At 53.0% G+C, this 12,222-nt stretch overlaps 1 protein-coding gene across 5 annotated transcripts in view; it reads left to right on the top strand.

Annotated features, from left to right (window-relative positions):
- The window catches only part of GLCE (glucuronic acid epimerase), a 33,825-nt gene extending 22,510 nt beyond the window's left edge, over positions 1 to 11,315 (top strand). For all 5 annotated transcript variants that reach the window (XM_032699713.1, XM_032699711.1, XM_032699708.1 and 2 more), the window contains 2 exons: positions 4,184 to 4,426; positions 7,583 to 11,315. In XM_032699713.1, the coding sequence (XP_032555604.1) occupies positions 4,184 to 4,426; positions 7,583 to 8,607 (1,268 nt within the window). In that variant the 3' untranslated portion in view covers positions 8,608 to 11,315. The remainder of the gene's footprint in view (positions 1 to 4,183; positions 4,427 to 7,582) is intronic.
- Positions 11,316 to 12,222: the final 907 nt, after the last annotated feature.

Here is a 12,222-nt window from a genome sequence, read left to right as displayed (position 1 = left end):
AGGCCATCCGGGGTTTGGGTTGGTGGGAGAACAGCCTGGGGTGGTTTGGTGCAGAGTGTGAGGGGGGAATGTGAGGGTGGAGAAGGGAAAACTTGTGAGGGAAATGTTGGTGTCCAGTAAAAAGGTTGGAGAGGATCAGAGAATCAGTCCTAGACTCGGGTGGGAAAGGCCTTAAAGCTCATCCTGTTCCACCCCCTGCCGTGGGCAGGGACACCTTCCCCTATCCCAGGTCGCTCCAAGCCCTGTCCAACCTGGCCTTGGACACTTCCAGGGATCCAGGGGCAGCCACAGCTTCTCTGGGCAACCTCATACCAAGTCTTCCCAGCTCCATAGGGTGGCTACCCCATCCCTGGAAGTGTCCAAGACCAGGCTGGATGAACCTGGAGCAACCTGGGCTAGTGGAAGGTGTCCCTACCCGTGGCAGGGGGTGGCACTGGATGGGCTTTAAGGCTCCTTCCAGCCCAACCCATTCAGTGATTCCATGATGATTCCCAGTTTCCCAGTTGCAGTGAGCTCCAGAGGTGCTGGGACACTGCTCTGGCAGTGCTGCTGCCAGGGTTTGGCATCACTGTTGACACTTGAGTCTCTCAGGGAGCCACAATTATTTTATGATATGAAGCGTTAAAATATTCCTTTTTTTTTTTTTTTTTAATAAAAAATAAAACTACAGAGTAAAAAAATTATTTTAAAATTTAGATTCGGAATTAAATTTTAAAATAATTTTAGAAGACCAGCAAGCCTGGCCTTGGTTTCTGAGGAGGCTCCTGCTTCCCTGTGGACACGGATAAATCCATGGGCTGAGCGCTGCTGGCACCTCTGGAACAGCCCAGCTGCTCTCAGGCACCTTAATTTTGGGGGTTAAATCCGTGGGAGGAGGTTTTGGAGAACGGCCCAAGGGTCAAGCAGCTCTCCAGCCCCTGGATTATCCCTGGATAACAGGGAGATGCAGTCAAACCTTCCCAATTTGAGCCGTCGCTAATTAACCCTCGGGGTCCTCCCACGGCTCGGCGGAGATTTGATGGCAGAAAATTCTTCTTGGCTTCCCATTAAAAAATTAATGACTTTGTGAGGCACTTACAGAGTGTGCCACCGTGACCCCTCATAAATTAAAGACCAACTTTCACTTAAGGAATAAAACCCATTAATTCTCCTGCCTCTTGTGCTGCTCCCGGGGTGTGGATTCCGGCTCTTCCCGGCACACGGACACGGCAGGAGCTGCTGGGCCTGGGAGTTACTTGGCTGGGAAGGTTCACATGAGGAGATATGTAGGATATGGAATTTTGGGGAGGGAGCTTGAGGTTATTCTCAGATTTCTATTGTTGTTTTTAACCCGTCCTCGTTATACCTGGGAAGGAAGGGATGGAGAGGCAGGTTGGGAACAGCAGCCTCGGGAACACCAGGGGCCTGTGGAGCTGCTCCCTGCTCAGCCCTGGAGGCTCCAGGGAGTTTAACACTGGATAACGGGTTTGGTTGTCCGGGAATGTTGGGGGGTTGCAGCCTGTGATTTAAATGGGGTGCCAGAGCCTGGGTGGGGAAGGCAACAGAGCTCTGGGAATGCAGCAAAGAGGGTGGGAAAGGATTCCAGAATCCCAGAATGGTTTGGGTGGGAGGGACCGTAAAGCCCATCCAGTGCCACCCCCTGCCATGGGCAGGGACACCTTCCACCAGCCCAGGTTACTCCAAGTCTCGTCCAACCTGGCCTTGGACACTTCCAGGGATCCAGGGGCAGCCACAGCTTCTCTGGACAACCTGGGCCAGGGCCTGCCCACCCTCCCAGCCAGGAATTCCTTCCCAACCTCCCATCTATCCCTACCCTCTGGCACTGGGAAGCCATTCCCTGTGTCCTGTCCCTCCATCCCTTGTCCCCAGTCCCTCTCCAGCTCTCCTGGAGCCCCTTTAGGCCCTGCAAGGGGCTCTCAGCTCTCCCTGGATCCTTCTCTTCTCCAGATGAATCCCAATTCTCTTACCAGCTTTGTAGGGAGGGGATTTTAATATTAAACCAGGTTCTCAGACACCTTTAGGCTTTTACTTTGCACCATCCCAGCCCTGGAAGTTCTCACAGTCCTGTGGGATTATTCCTTTAACTCTCATCCTCATTCCAGAGGCTGTGGCTGCCCCTGGATCCCTGGAAGTGTCCCAGGGCAGGTGGGACGGGGCTTGGAGCAGCCTGGGATAGGGGAAGGTGTCCCTGCCCATGGCAGGGGGTGGGATGGGATGGCTTTTAATTCCCTTCCAACCCAAACCATTCCGTGATGAGAACCCCTCATGTTCAGTGTTCCCTCCTCTCTCTCCCAAGGGGTTGTTCCATCCTGTGTCCTGCAGAATTTCACCCTGTCAGGTTGGATGACTATCAAGTGAAGCTTTTATAGCAAATTTCCTTCTTTTTTTTCCATTTTTCATTCCCAGTGAATGTCCCTTTAACTGGAAATGCTCAGCATTAATGAGCCTCCAGGGGCTCACATAAAATGGAATATTCAAACCTTTCCTGGGATAGTTTATCCCATCAGTGATAATCATTAGCACCAACAAATGCATGAAAACAATGAAAATATATCTTTTTATATTTAATTTAAGTCATCTTTTCACTGTTCCACCTTGAAGAACAAATTGGTTCCTGAGCCTGACGTTGCCAAGGGGGAAATGGTGCAAATGCCAACTTGATTTTCCCCTTTCAGTGCCAAACGTCCTTGGTTTGCTGCAGGAAGGACCTGCTGATCTGTTCCCACTTTGGATTTGTATTTAGAGGTCGGGAATTCGTTCCACAGAAAATTCAGGACTTTAGGATTTAACCATACTTTAAATATCCTGTGTTTGCTTCTGGAGGAACATGTGGAAATGAGGCTCCCCCACACAGCTTGTTCCCAATTCCTGGGTTTTCCACCCAAATCCTGGGAGCTGGGAAGGGCAGGTAGAGCTCTGCAGGGATTTCTGCAGGTGCATCCCAAGGATCCTGATGGAGGGTGGCAGTTTTATGCCACGCTGAGCTCCTCCCAAGGGTTTTCCTGTGAAAACCCATAAAATCCCATTAAAAACCCATAAATCAGGATGCAGATGATGAACTCTGTGATTTTCCTGCCTGATTCCTCTGAGGTGCCTCCAGGGGGTTCTTTCAGATCTAAAATCACCCAAAGCCCAAACTAAGGGAGAGACCTTTGCGAGGCCACAGGCTTTTGAGACAATCCCAGGGAAGGCTGGGATGAAGACAAGGGACAGCTTTGCGGGGTGGAATTAGGGCAAATCCTTCTTGGAGAGCCTGCTGGCTCCTGCAGGCACCACTCCAGGCAGGAACGCTCCCAGGAGAGCTGGGTAATGGGAGGGATTTGTGGCTGAGGGTAAATCGCTCTCTGAGCAGCAAATAACTCTTAGAAAAATCTCCCAATAACAGATGCACTTAATTTGCAAAGATTTACTGACGTTAAAGGGATTGCGGGGATGGCAAAGCGTTTGGGGATTAACTGCTCTCGGGAGCAGGGGGGAAAAATCTGCTCAGGCTTTGAAAATGTGTTTTGAGATAAGTGGGAGGCTCCAGTGACAATGGAAGGAGGATGGAGCCAGGCTGGGAGAGCTGGGGGGGTTCACCTGGAGAAGAGAAGGATCCAGGGAGAGCTGAGAGCCCCTTGCAGGGCCTAAAGGGGCTCCAGGAGAGCTGGAGAGGGACTGGGGACAAGGGATGGAGGGACAGGACACAGGGAATGGCTTCCCAGTGCCAGAGGGCAGGGTTAGGTGGGATATTGGGAAGGAATTCCTGGCTGTGAGAGTGGGGAGGCCCTGGCACAGGTTGCCCAGAGAAGCTGTGGCTGCCCCTGGATCCCTGGAAGTGTCCAAGGCCAGGTTGGAGCAACCTGGGCTAGTGGAAGGTGTCCCTGCCCATGGCAGGGGGTGGGATGGGATGGGATGAGCTTTAAGGTCCCTTCCCACCCAAACCTTTCCATGATTTTGTGAATGTAGGGAAGCCCATGCTAAGGATTCCTCTGCCGCTCCAAAGTGCTGAGTTTGAACTAGTTATGGATCTTGGTGGCAAAGGGAACAGTTCAGTCCCTGTGATGGGACTGTGATGGTGACCCCTCCACGCCCCGTGTGTGCAGGGGAAGCAGTGCTGGCTCTGCAGGAGGACTCAGCAGAGCTCCAGCCCTGGGGGTTTTGGCAAGGTGCTGACCACTGCTCCCTCTCCTTCCTCCCCCAGGAGTTCCCCTCTCCACCCAGTGGGGGCCCCAGGGCTACTTCTACCCCATCCAGATCGCCCAGTACGGGCTGAGCCACTACAGCAAGAACCTGACGGAGAAGCCACCGCACGTGGAGGTTTATGAGACTGCTGAGGACAAGGACAGGGGCAGGGCCGGGGACTGGGCCGTGCCCAAGGGCTGCTCCCTGACCACGGTGTGGGACAAAGCCAAGCTCACCGGGGTCAAACAGTTCTCTGCTCCAGGTGGGTTGTCCCGAAGGTGTCACAGGTAACAGCACATGTTCATTTGCACACGCTGTGCCAGAGGAGCCTTAACTTCTTGGGATTCATGTGTTATCATTTACCCTTCATTCCCCATCCTTGATTCCCCATCCTTGATTCCCCATCCTTGATTCCCCATCCTTGATTCCCCATCCTTGATTCCCCATCCTTGATTCCCCATCCTTGATTCCTCATCCTTCATTCCCCATCCTTCATTCCCCATCCTTCATTCCCCATCCTTCATTCCCCATCCTTGATTCCCCATCCTTGATTCCCCATCCTTCATTCCCCATCCTTCATTCCCCATCCTTGATTCCCTAGCCTTCATTCCCCATCCTTTTCATTCCCCATTCTTCTTTTCGTATCCTTCATTCCCCATCCTTCATTCCCCATCCTCAATTCCCCATCCTTTTCATTCCCTGTCGTTCATCCCCCATCCTTCATTCCCTATCCTTCATTCCCCATCCTTCTTTTCCTATCCTTCATTCCTTATCATTCTTTCCCCATCCTTTTCATCCCCCATCCTTCATCCCCATCCTTTTCCTTCCCCCTCCTTTTCATTCCCCATCCTTCATCCCCCATCCTCCATTCCCCATCCACCTCACCTGAGAGCTCACCCCCCTTCCCTCCACACCTCAGGGCCTCTGGAGATCACCTCATCCAACCCCTGATTCCTGTCCCTCTGGAGTTTTCCCTGTTTTCTCCCCACCACTGGCTTCCAGCCCTGTTCTACTCCAACCCAAAGGCTGGATGTGCTCATGGAGGGGATGAGGAGTCACATTCCCCGAGCCTTCCAGCTCCTGTCCCAAAATAGCAGCTGCAGGAAGGGGTGGGAGCCGTGTGGGGCCTGGGCAGCGTGTGGGGTGTGCCAGGGATGGGGCAGGTGGCACATAAGAGCTGTTTCCAGCCTGGAGCACAGGCAGGACCAGGAGATCTCTCTTCCTTCACTTGGATACAACTATGTTTGTAAAATTTAGAGTCTGAATTCTGCCTAAACCCAGGTAGAATTACAGAATATATTGAGTTGGAAGGCACCCCAAGGATTAAGTCCCTGAGGACACCTCAAAATCCCTCCCTGTGCCTGAGAGCATTGTCCAAACCTCCTTGAGGCTGTGCCCACCACCCTGGGGAGCCTGTGCAGTGCCCAGACACCCTCTGGGGGAAGAGCCTGTTCCCAGGATCCATCCCAAACCTCCCTGACACACCCTAAAGTTGCCTTAGAGAAAGAACAAGAGTGTTTTTGGGGTCTCCCAGTTGTTCCCTTCACTGCGTTTTGCTGCCACCTCCCTGATTCCCCCTGTTCTGCTTGGTATTTAGGAGGGAAACCCATTATTTAATCCAAGAGTTCCCCTTGTGCCAGGCCAGGCTCATTAATAAGGCCCTAATGTATTTTCCCTCAGTCAATACCCACTGGAATTAATGAGTCCATTACTTCCAAGGACAATGAAGTAATTTTCCGTTGGCACCTCGGCCCTGGGGCTCCCGGGAAAAGGTTGTCCAACACTTTTGTGTCTTTGTAGTGGATAAATACAGGGAGAGGGGAGGATAAAAGGTCTGGGCTGTGTTCTCTCCTCATCCTTTATTGATGGCTGAGTAATCCATGGATATGGATATGCATCCACTCCTCTGAGCAGGCCCTAAGTAATGGATTTATGGATGCTTAAGGCACAGCAGCCACGAGCAGCCTTTAGTTCCTTGCTTCTCCAAACTCTTTTTCCTCCCTCTTTTCTAATTCTCTTTGTTATAATTTATTTACAAGGAACCATAAAACTCACTTGACAGGAACTGTGAGAGGGGGGAGGTTAATTAGGTTTCTTTCCACAGGAGCAAAACGTGGTGGCCCAAAGCGCTCGGTTCCTTCTCTCGGAGCAGATGCTGAGCTTAAAACTCCCAGCTTTTCCTTGAAAAGCTTGGAAAACATGACATTCAGTCAAAAAAATTGGGACTGGACAACAGAGCCTGTACAGGAGGTGTTTTAAAATTCCAGGGATTAGTTTGGGAGGCAGGAAAAGCTGCCCGTGACGTGCTGGTTGCACGGAGAAACGTGTCCGGGGTATTTCCCACATCCCAGAGCAGAAATAAGGAAACAATGGCCTTTTCCAGGAGAGTTTTATCCCATGGAAAGCCCTTAATTTGATGTGACACTCTTTAAGTGTTCATCATCCCTCTGTGCATTCAAACCTCCAGGATTTGCTCTCAGCCTTCCAAATTAATTATCCTTTTGATCTCCCGCTGCAGGTTTTGTGGGAGAAGTTGATTTTATATTTTCAAATCCAGAGAACACTGGATTTTATTCTGTGGCAGTGCCTGGGAGCTTTATTTAATTTATAGCTTAAAATTAAGCTGAGTTTTGCCCATGCAGAGGTTAAGAAATATTTTAACACACTCGTCTTTATTCCTTGGTTTTTCCCCCATTAAACTAATCGTTTTGGCGCTGTCAGGTTGGGAAAGAAAAAAATCCCAGAAACATTAGTCCCAGGAGGATCCTAAATACCTGCTTCTGGCATTCCTGGTTTTTTTTCCCTTTGCTGAAAGCAGAGCTTTATTCAGGAATGCGAGGCTGCGGCGGCGCTGGGTTTTGGTGTCGTTGTGCCAGGGGAGGTTTTAATTTGGGAACAAAAGGGTGGTTGTTGGTTTATTATTGAGTTACAGCAGAGGAGAATCAGGGAGCATCTCAATTCTTGCTGTGCCCCATCCTGGAGGAAAGGTGCTGCTCTAGGGAGGGTGTTCCTGCCCATGGCAGGGTCGGATGAGATGAGCTTTAGGGTCCCTTCCAGCCCACCCCATTCCGGGAGGGGCCCTGTGCCCTGCCAGGCTGGTGGCCTGTCCCCAACCCTGGGTGCTGCTGGGTCATGGCTCTTCCATCCATGAGGTACCAGAAACATCCCATAAAACGCTGGATGGAGCCCCTGGCACTGCCGCAGCCCTTTAATGGGAGGCACAAACAGGTTCTCCCCTTCGCTTCCAGATTTACGTTTATGCTTAATTAAATAATGTGCAACAGCCCAGAAACGACTGAATTATTGATGGGCTGCCCTGAAAGCTTTGGGCTCCTGCCTGGGGAGGGGGGTTCCCCGGGGGAGCTGCCCTGCCCAGCTGCCAGGCTGTGGGGCGCTGAGCTGTCGGGTTTGTTCGCAGACACCAGCGAGGGGGTGTCCCTGCAGCTGGGGAACAGCCGGGACTTCATCATCTCCTTCGACCTCAAGTTCGTGACCAACGGCAGCATTTCGGTGGTGCTGGAGACGACGGAGAAGAACCAGCTGTTCACGGTGCACTACGTGTCCAACACGCAGCTCATCGCCTTCCGCGACAGGGACATCTACTACGGCATCGGGGCGCGCACCAGCTGGAGCACCCTGACCAGGGACCTGCTCACCGACCTGCGCAAGGGCGTGGGGCTCTCCAACACCAAGGCCGTGAAGCAGACCAAGATCATGCCCAAGCGGGTGGTCCGGCTGGTGGCCAAGGGCAGGGGCTTCCTGGACAACGTCACCATCTCGGCCACGGCGCACATGGCCGCCTTCTTCGCCGCCAGCGACTGGCTGGTGAGGAACCAGGACGAGCGGGGCGGGTGGCCCATCATGGTGACCAGGAAGCTGGGGGAGGGCTTCAAATCCCTGGAGCCGGGGTGGTACTCGGCCATGGCGCAGGGCCAGGCCATGTCCACGCTGGTGCGGGCCTACCTGCTGACGCGGGACGCGGCCTTCCTGGGCGCGGCCCTCAGGGCCACCGCGCCCTACAAGCTGCCGGCGGAGCAGCGCGGGGTCAAGGCCGTGTTCATGAACCGGCACGACTGGTACGAGGAGTACCCCACGTCCCCCAGCTCCTTCGTGCTCAACGGCTTCATGTACTCCCTCATCGGGCTCTACGACCTGAAGGAGACGGCGGGCGAGAAGCTGGGCCGGGAGGCGCGGCTGCTCTACGAGCGCGGCATGGAGTCCCTCAAGGCCATGCTGCCGCTCTACGACACCGGCTCGGGCACCATCTACGACCTGCGCCACTTCATGCTGGGCACGGCGCCCAACCTGGCCCGCTGGGACTACCACACCACCCACATCAACCAGCTGCAGCTCCTCAGCACCATCGACGACTCGCCCATCTTCAAGGAGTTCGTCAAGAGGTGGAAGAGTTACCTGCGGGGCGGGCGGGCCAAGCACAACTGAGCTCCCACCAAAGCCGCCGGCCGGGTGACGGCCCCGCTTCTCTACGGCCCGTTCGAAGAAGTGATCCTTAGAACTGCTCTCCTGAAATCACTGCATTCCAGGGTGGGAACCTTTGGGTCCGAGGGGTGGGGCCGGGGAGCGTCACCCGTCCCCTGCGCTCCGCGAAGCGAAACCCCCCCCGTGCTCCTGAGTCTGAGGCTGGGTTTTGTCGGGTTTTAGTTTTCCTTTTTACAGGAAAATGTTTGCAGAAGCCATAGAGGTCTCGAAAGTCCCGCAGGCCTCGCCTGAAGAGTTAATCCGTGGCCTCTTAAACTGAGTTTATGTGTCTCTGTGGGAACAGCTCCTGTGGTGTGACGCCGTCGATGTGACTTCACTCGTAGCCTGGGTAGTGCACAGTGTATCTTCTAAAGGCGGGGGTGTTTTTAATAGGAATTCTTTTCTTGGGGTGACAAATACACCTTCTTAAGTTTTTCCCCAGTCCTCTGGCTGGAGATCCTTTAGCTGGAGGGTTTCTCCCCAGATGTGTGGGCGGAGGACACACGGCCACGTAAGCACAACTCGGTGGGGCTCGCGGGGCCCCTGAGCCTGAGCCTCATCACCCCCAGGTTCACCATCACCCTCACTGGTGTCACCTCGGAGCTTGGATCCCTCCTCTGGAGCCTGATGTCCTGTTCTTGGGTTTTGTGATTCCCTCTGAGAGGTTTCTCTGAGCTTTGGCCACTTCTTTTGGGGACACTTGTGGCGAGTTGCTGAGCGGGACGTGGAGCTCGTCCTGAGTCACTCAAGAAATTCAGTCGGGATTCATTAAGGTTTTACTGGGGTGATTTTAATTTTTAACCTGCTCGATCCATCGAGCATCTTAGAAATTGAAGTTACCTCAGAGGGCTCTGCAGCTCTGCCTGGGCTTTAATTCCTGAGAGGTTGTGGCTGCCCCATCCTTGGAAGTGTCCACAGCCGGGTTGGACAGGGCTTGGAGCAACCTGGGCTAGTGGAAGGTGTCCCTGGGTTGGAACTGGATGAGCTTTAAGGTCTTTCCATCCCAAACCATTCCAGGATTCCATGATTCACTGTCTTACAGTGTAAGGGGTCATTACACCTCCAGCAGTGGCTTCTTGGGTGTGATTTGCCTTCGTGGCTCTGCCAAGTGACCAGTGGTCCCTGTGCACATCCCAACCCACACACTGGGATGGAGAAGAAACCAGGTGGATTCTTCCCATTTCCCAGTCCTTTACACCCACATTACTCCGAGGTGTCCAGGGTGATCCAGAGGAGTCAAACCAACCCATGGCTGAGGTTTGCTTTGACCCCAAACTCCCAGAGAGGACACGGATTGACTGCGGGGCTCCCACTGCTCCCATTCCATGCTGTCCATGGAAGTGGGGCTTCAGGTGTTCACCCAAACCCCAGGGAGGCCGGGCACAAGGACAACATCCATCTGCATTTGAGTATTGCTTTGATTTTTTTGATGCTTTTTGGGATTTCTGGCAGAGGTTTGAAGCAACTTTTGAATTACTTGATGTTCCAGCCCACGCTCCCACCACACGGATCCGAGTGGGACGTGGGGGTGGAGGAGGAATTTCAATACCAAAGGTAGCAGAGGTGATTTTTGTTACATATCTGTGCGCACACAAAACCACCCTAAAAACGTGCTTCCCCCCAAAAAAACTGGTCCTTCCTGCAACATCTCCCTCCTGCTTCTTCCCTCCACCCTGTCCCCGTTTGGGAGTTGGGGAATCTGGAGACACCCTTTGGGTGCTTCTCAAGAGATGGTTTTGGTGCCTTATGGAGGCCACAATTTCCAATTTTTTTTTGTTTTTTTTTTCCCTAATTACATCCAATTCCAGGATTGGAGCGTGGCTGATCCGGCTCGGAAGTGCGAGCTGGCCGTGCCGACACCATCGGTCTTGTCCCACCACCTGATCCTTAACATCCCATTGCGTTTTCTTGGCCTTAGCACAGGTGGAACTCCAAGGATGCCCTGGCAGGGGTGGTAGAACTGTGGAGAATCCGTGTGGAGTTTCTCCTGGCATTCCCTCAGTTGAGTTGTGCGGCGGCAGAGGATCATCGGACACGGCGCCAACGCCAGCGGCGCCCAAAACTCCATCGAATCCATTTTGACTTTTTTTGGGTTCTTTTGTTGATTTTCACTCTCCAAACCAACACAGATCTTTGGCACTGAGCCCTCAGACTCCAGACTCTGATCCGAGCTCTCGGAGCCCCGGATCCGGCGAATCCTCCCGCGGGATTTGCCGTCCCCGGGCGCCATCGGAAGCGTCGCGCTCGCGGATCCCCCCGACCAGTGACACAAGCACAACCTCCCAGCGGGCAGGTGCCATTCCCTGGAAGCTGCCATTCCCTGGAAGCTGCCATTCCCTGGAAGCTGCTCTTCCCACCCCCCTCCTCGTGGGGCTTTGGTTTGCCGGGTTCTCGCTGCGCCGCCGTGGCCGGGCGGGCTCTCCCCGTGTGGTAAATATGCAATAACTTGTTTACAGGATGCTGGGCGAGGGTGGTCCTTTGTAAAGCTGTACAGCCTTTGCAGTTCAAGCACAATGTGCACAGTTAGTTTTCTATTCAGCCAAACCTGAGTTTTTTGCAGCAGGAAGAGGTTCCTCTATGTTTCTATACGACGTGAAAATGGGTCAGCGTTTGTGCTTCGTGTAAAAGCTGCTTTATAAGACTGTAAAATAAATTTTTTTATCTTAAGGCAAGCACAAGGTGTCTTCTTCTTCTTCTCTGCACCCCCCCCCCCCCCCGGGGTGGCTTTGGGGAGGTTTGGATTCTGAGGAAGGTGGAAAATAACTCATTTTTTTCACTGATTTGCTGGTTTGAGGTAAGAAGCACAAATTGATGTTCTCTGTCTGCTGGGGTGAAGGTCACGAGGTGGGTTCCTGGTGGGAGTGATTTCTGCTGAATCTGCTTTGGTTTGAGTTTCATGAGTTTTGTTAAATCATAATTTTAACTGACTGGTCACTAAAAACACCTGAACAAAAATGGTTGGTAAAGTAAGAAATTCAGGACTCTTAAAGCTCCAGGGAGAGCTGAGAGCCCCTTCCAGGGCCTAAAGGGGCTCCAGGGGAGCTGGAGAGGGACTGGGGACAAGGGATGAAGGGACAGGACACAGGGAATGGCTTCCCACTGCCAGAGGGCAGGGTTAGATGGGATATTGGGAAGGAATTCTTGGTTGTAAGGGTGGGGAGGCCCTGGCACAGGTTGCCCAGAGAAGCTGTGGCTGCCCCTGGATCCCTGGAAGTGTCCAAGGCCAGGTTGGACGGGGCTTGGAGCAACCTGGGCTGGTGGAAGGTGTCCCATGGCAGGGGATGGGATGAGATCAAAAGCACCTTTAAGATCCAAAAGAAACCACTCCAGGATTCTCCCACTCCTCGGGGGAGAATATTGATTTCCATTCCTTAGCAGTTGGTTAAAACACAGGGATTGAAAATAGAAGTGGATTTAACTCTGTTGCTTGGTGATGGATTTGGGTGTTTGCTGCTCAGTTCGTGGTGGAAGGAGCCACATTTCCCATCTGCCTGGAGTGACTGATCATCCCATGGATGCCTTGTGCTTCTGGAATGTTAAATAGCTGCTTCTCTCCTTAATCTCTTCCCCAGGCTCTCC

This window comes from Chiroxiphia lanceolata, chromosome 12 (assembly GCF_009829145.1).
Source record: "Chiroxiphia lanceolata isolate bChiLan1 chromosome 12, bChiLan1.pri, whole genome shotgun sequence".
In the NCBI taxonomy this organism is placed as follows: Eukaryota; Metazoa; Chordata; class Aves; order Passeriformes; family Pipridae; genus Chiroxiphia; species Chiroxiphia lanceolata.
Note: the sequence above shows the minus strand (reverse complement) of the source record. Positions and strands in the feature narration are given on the sequence as shown.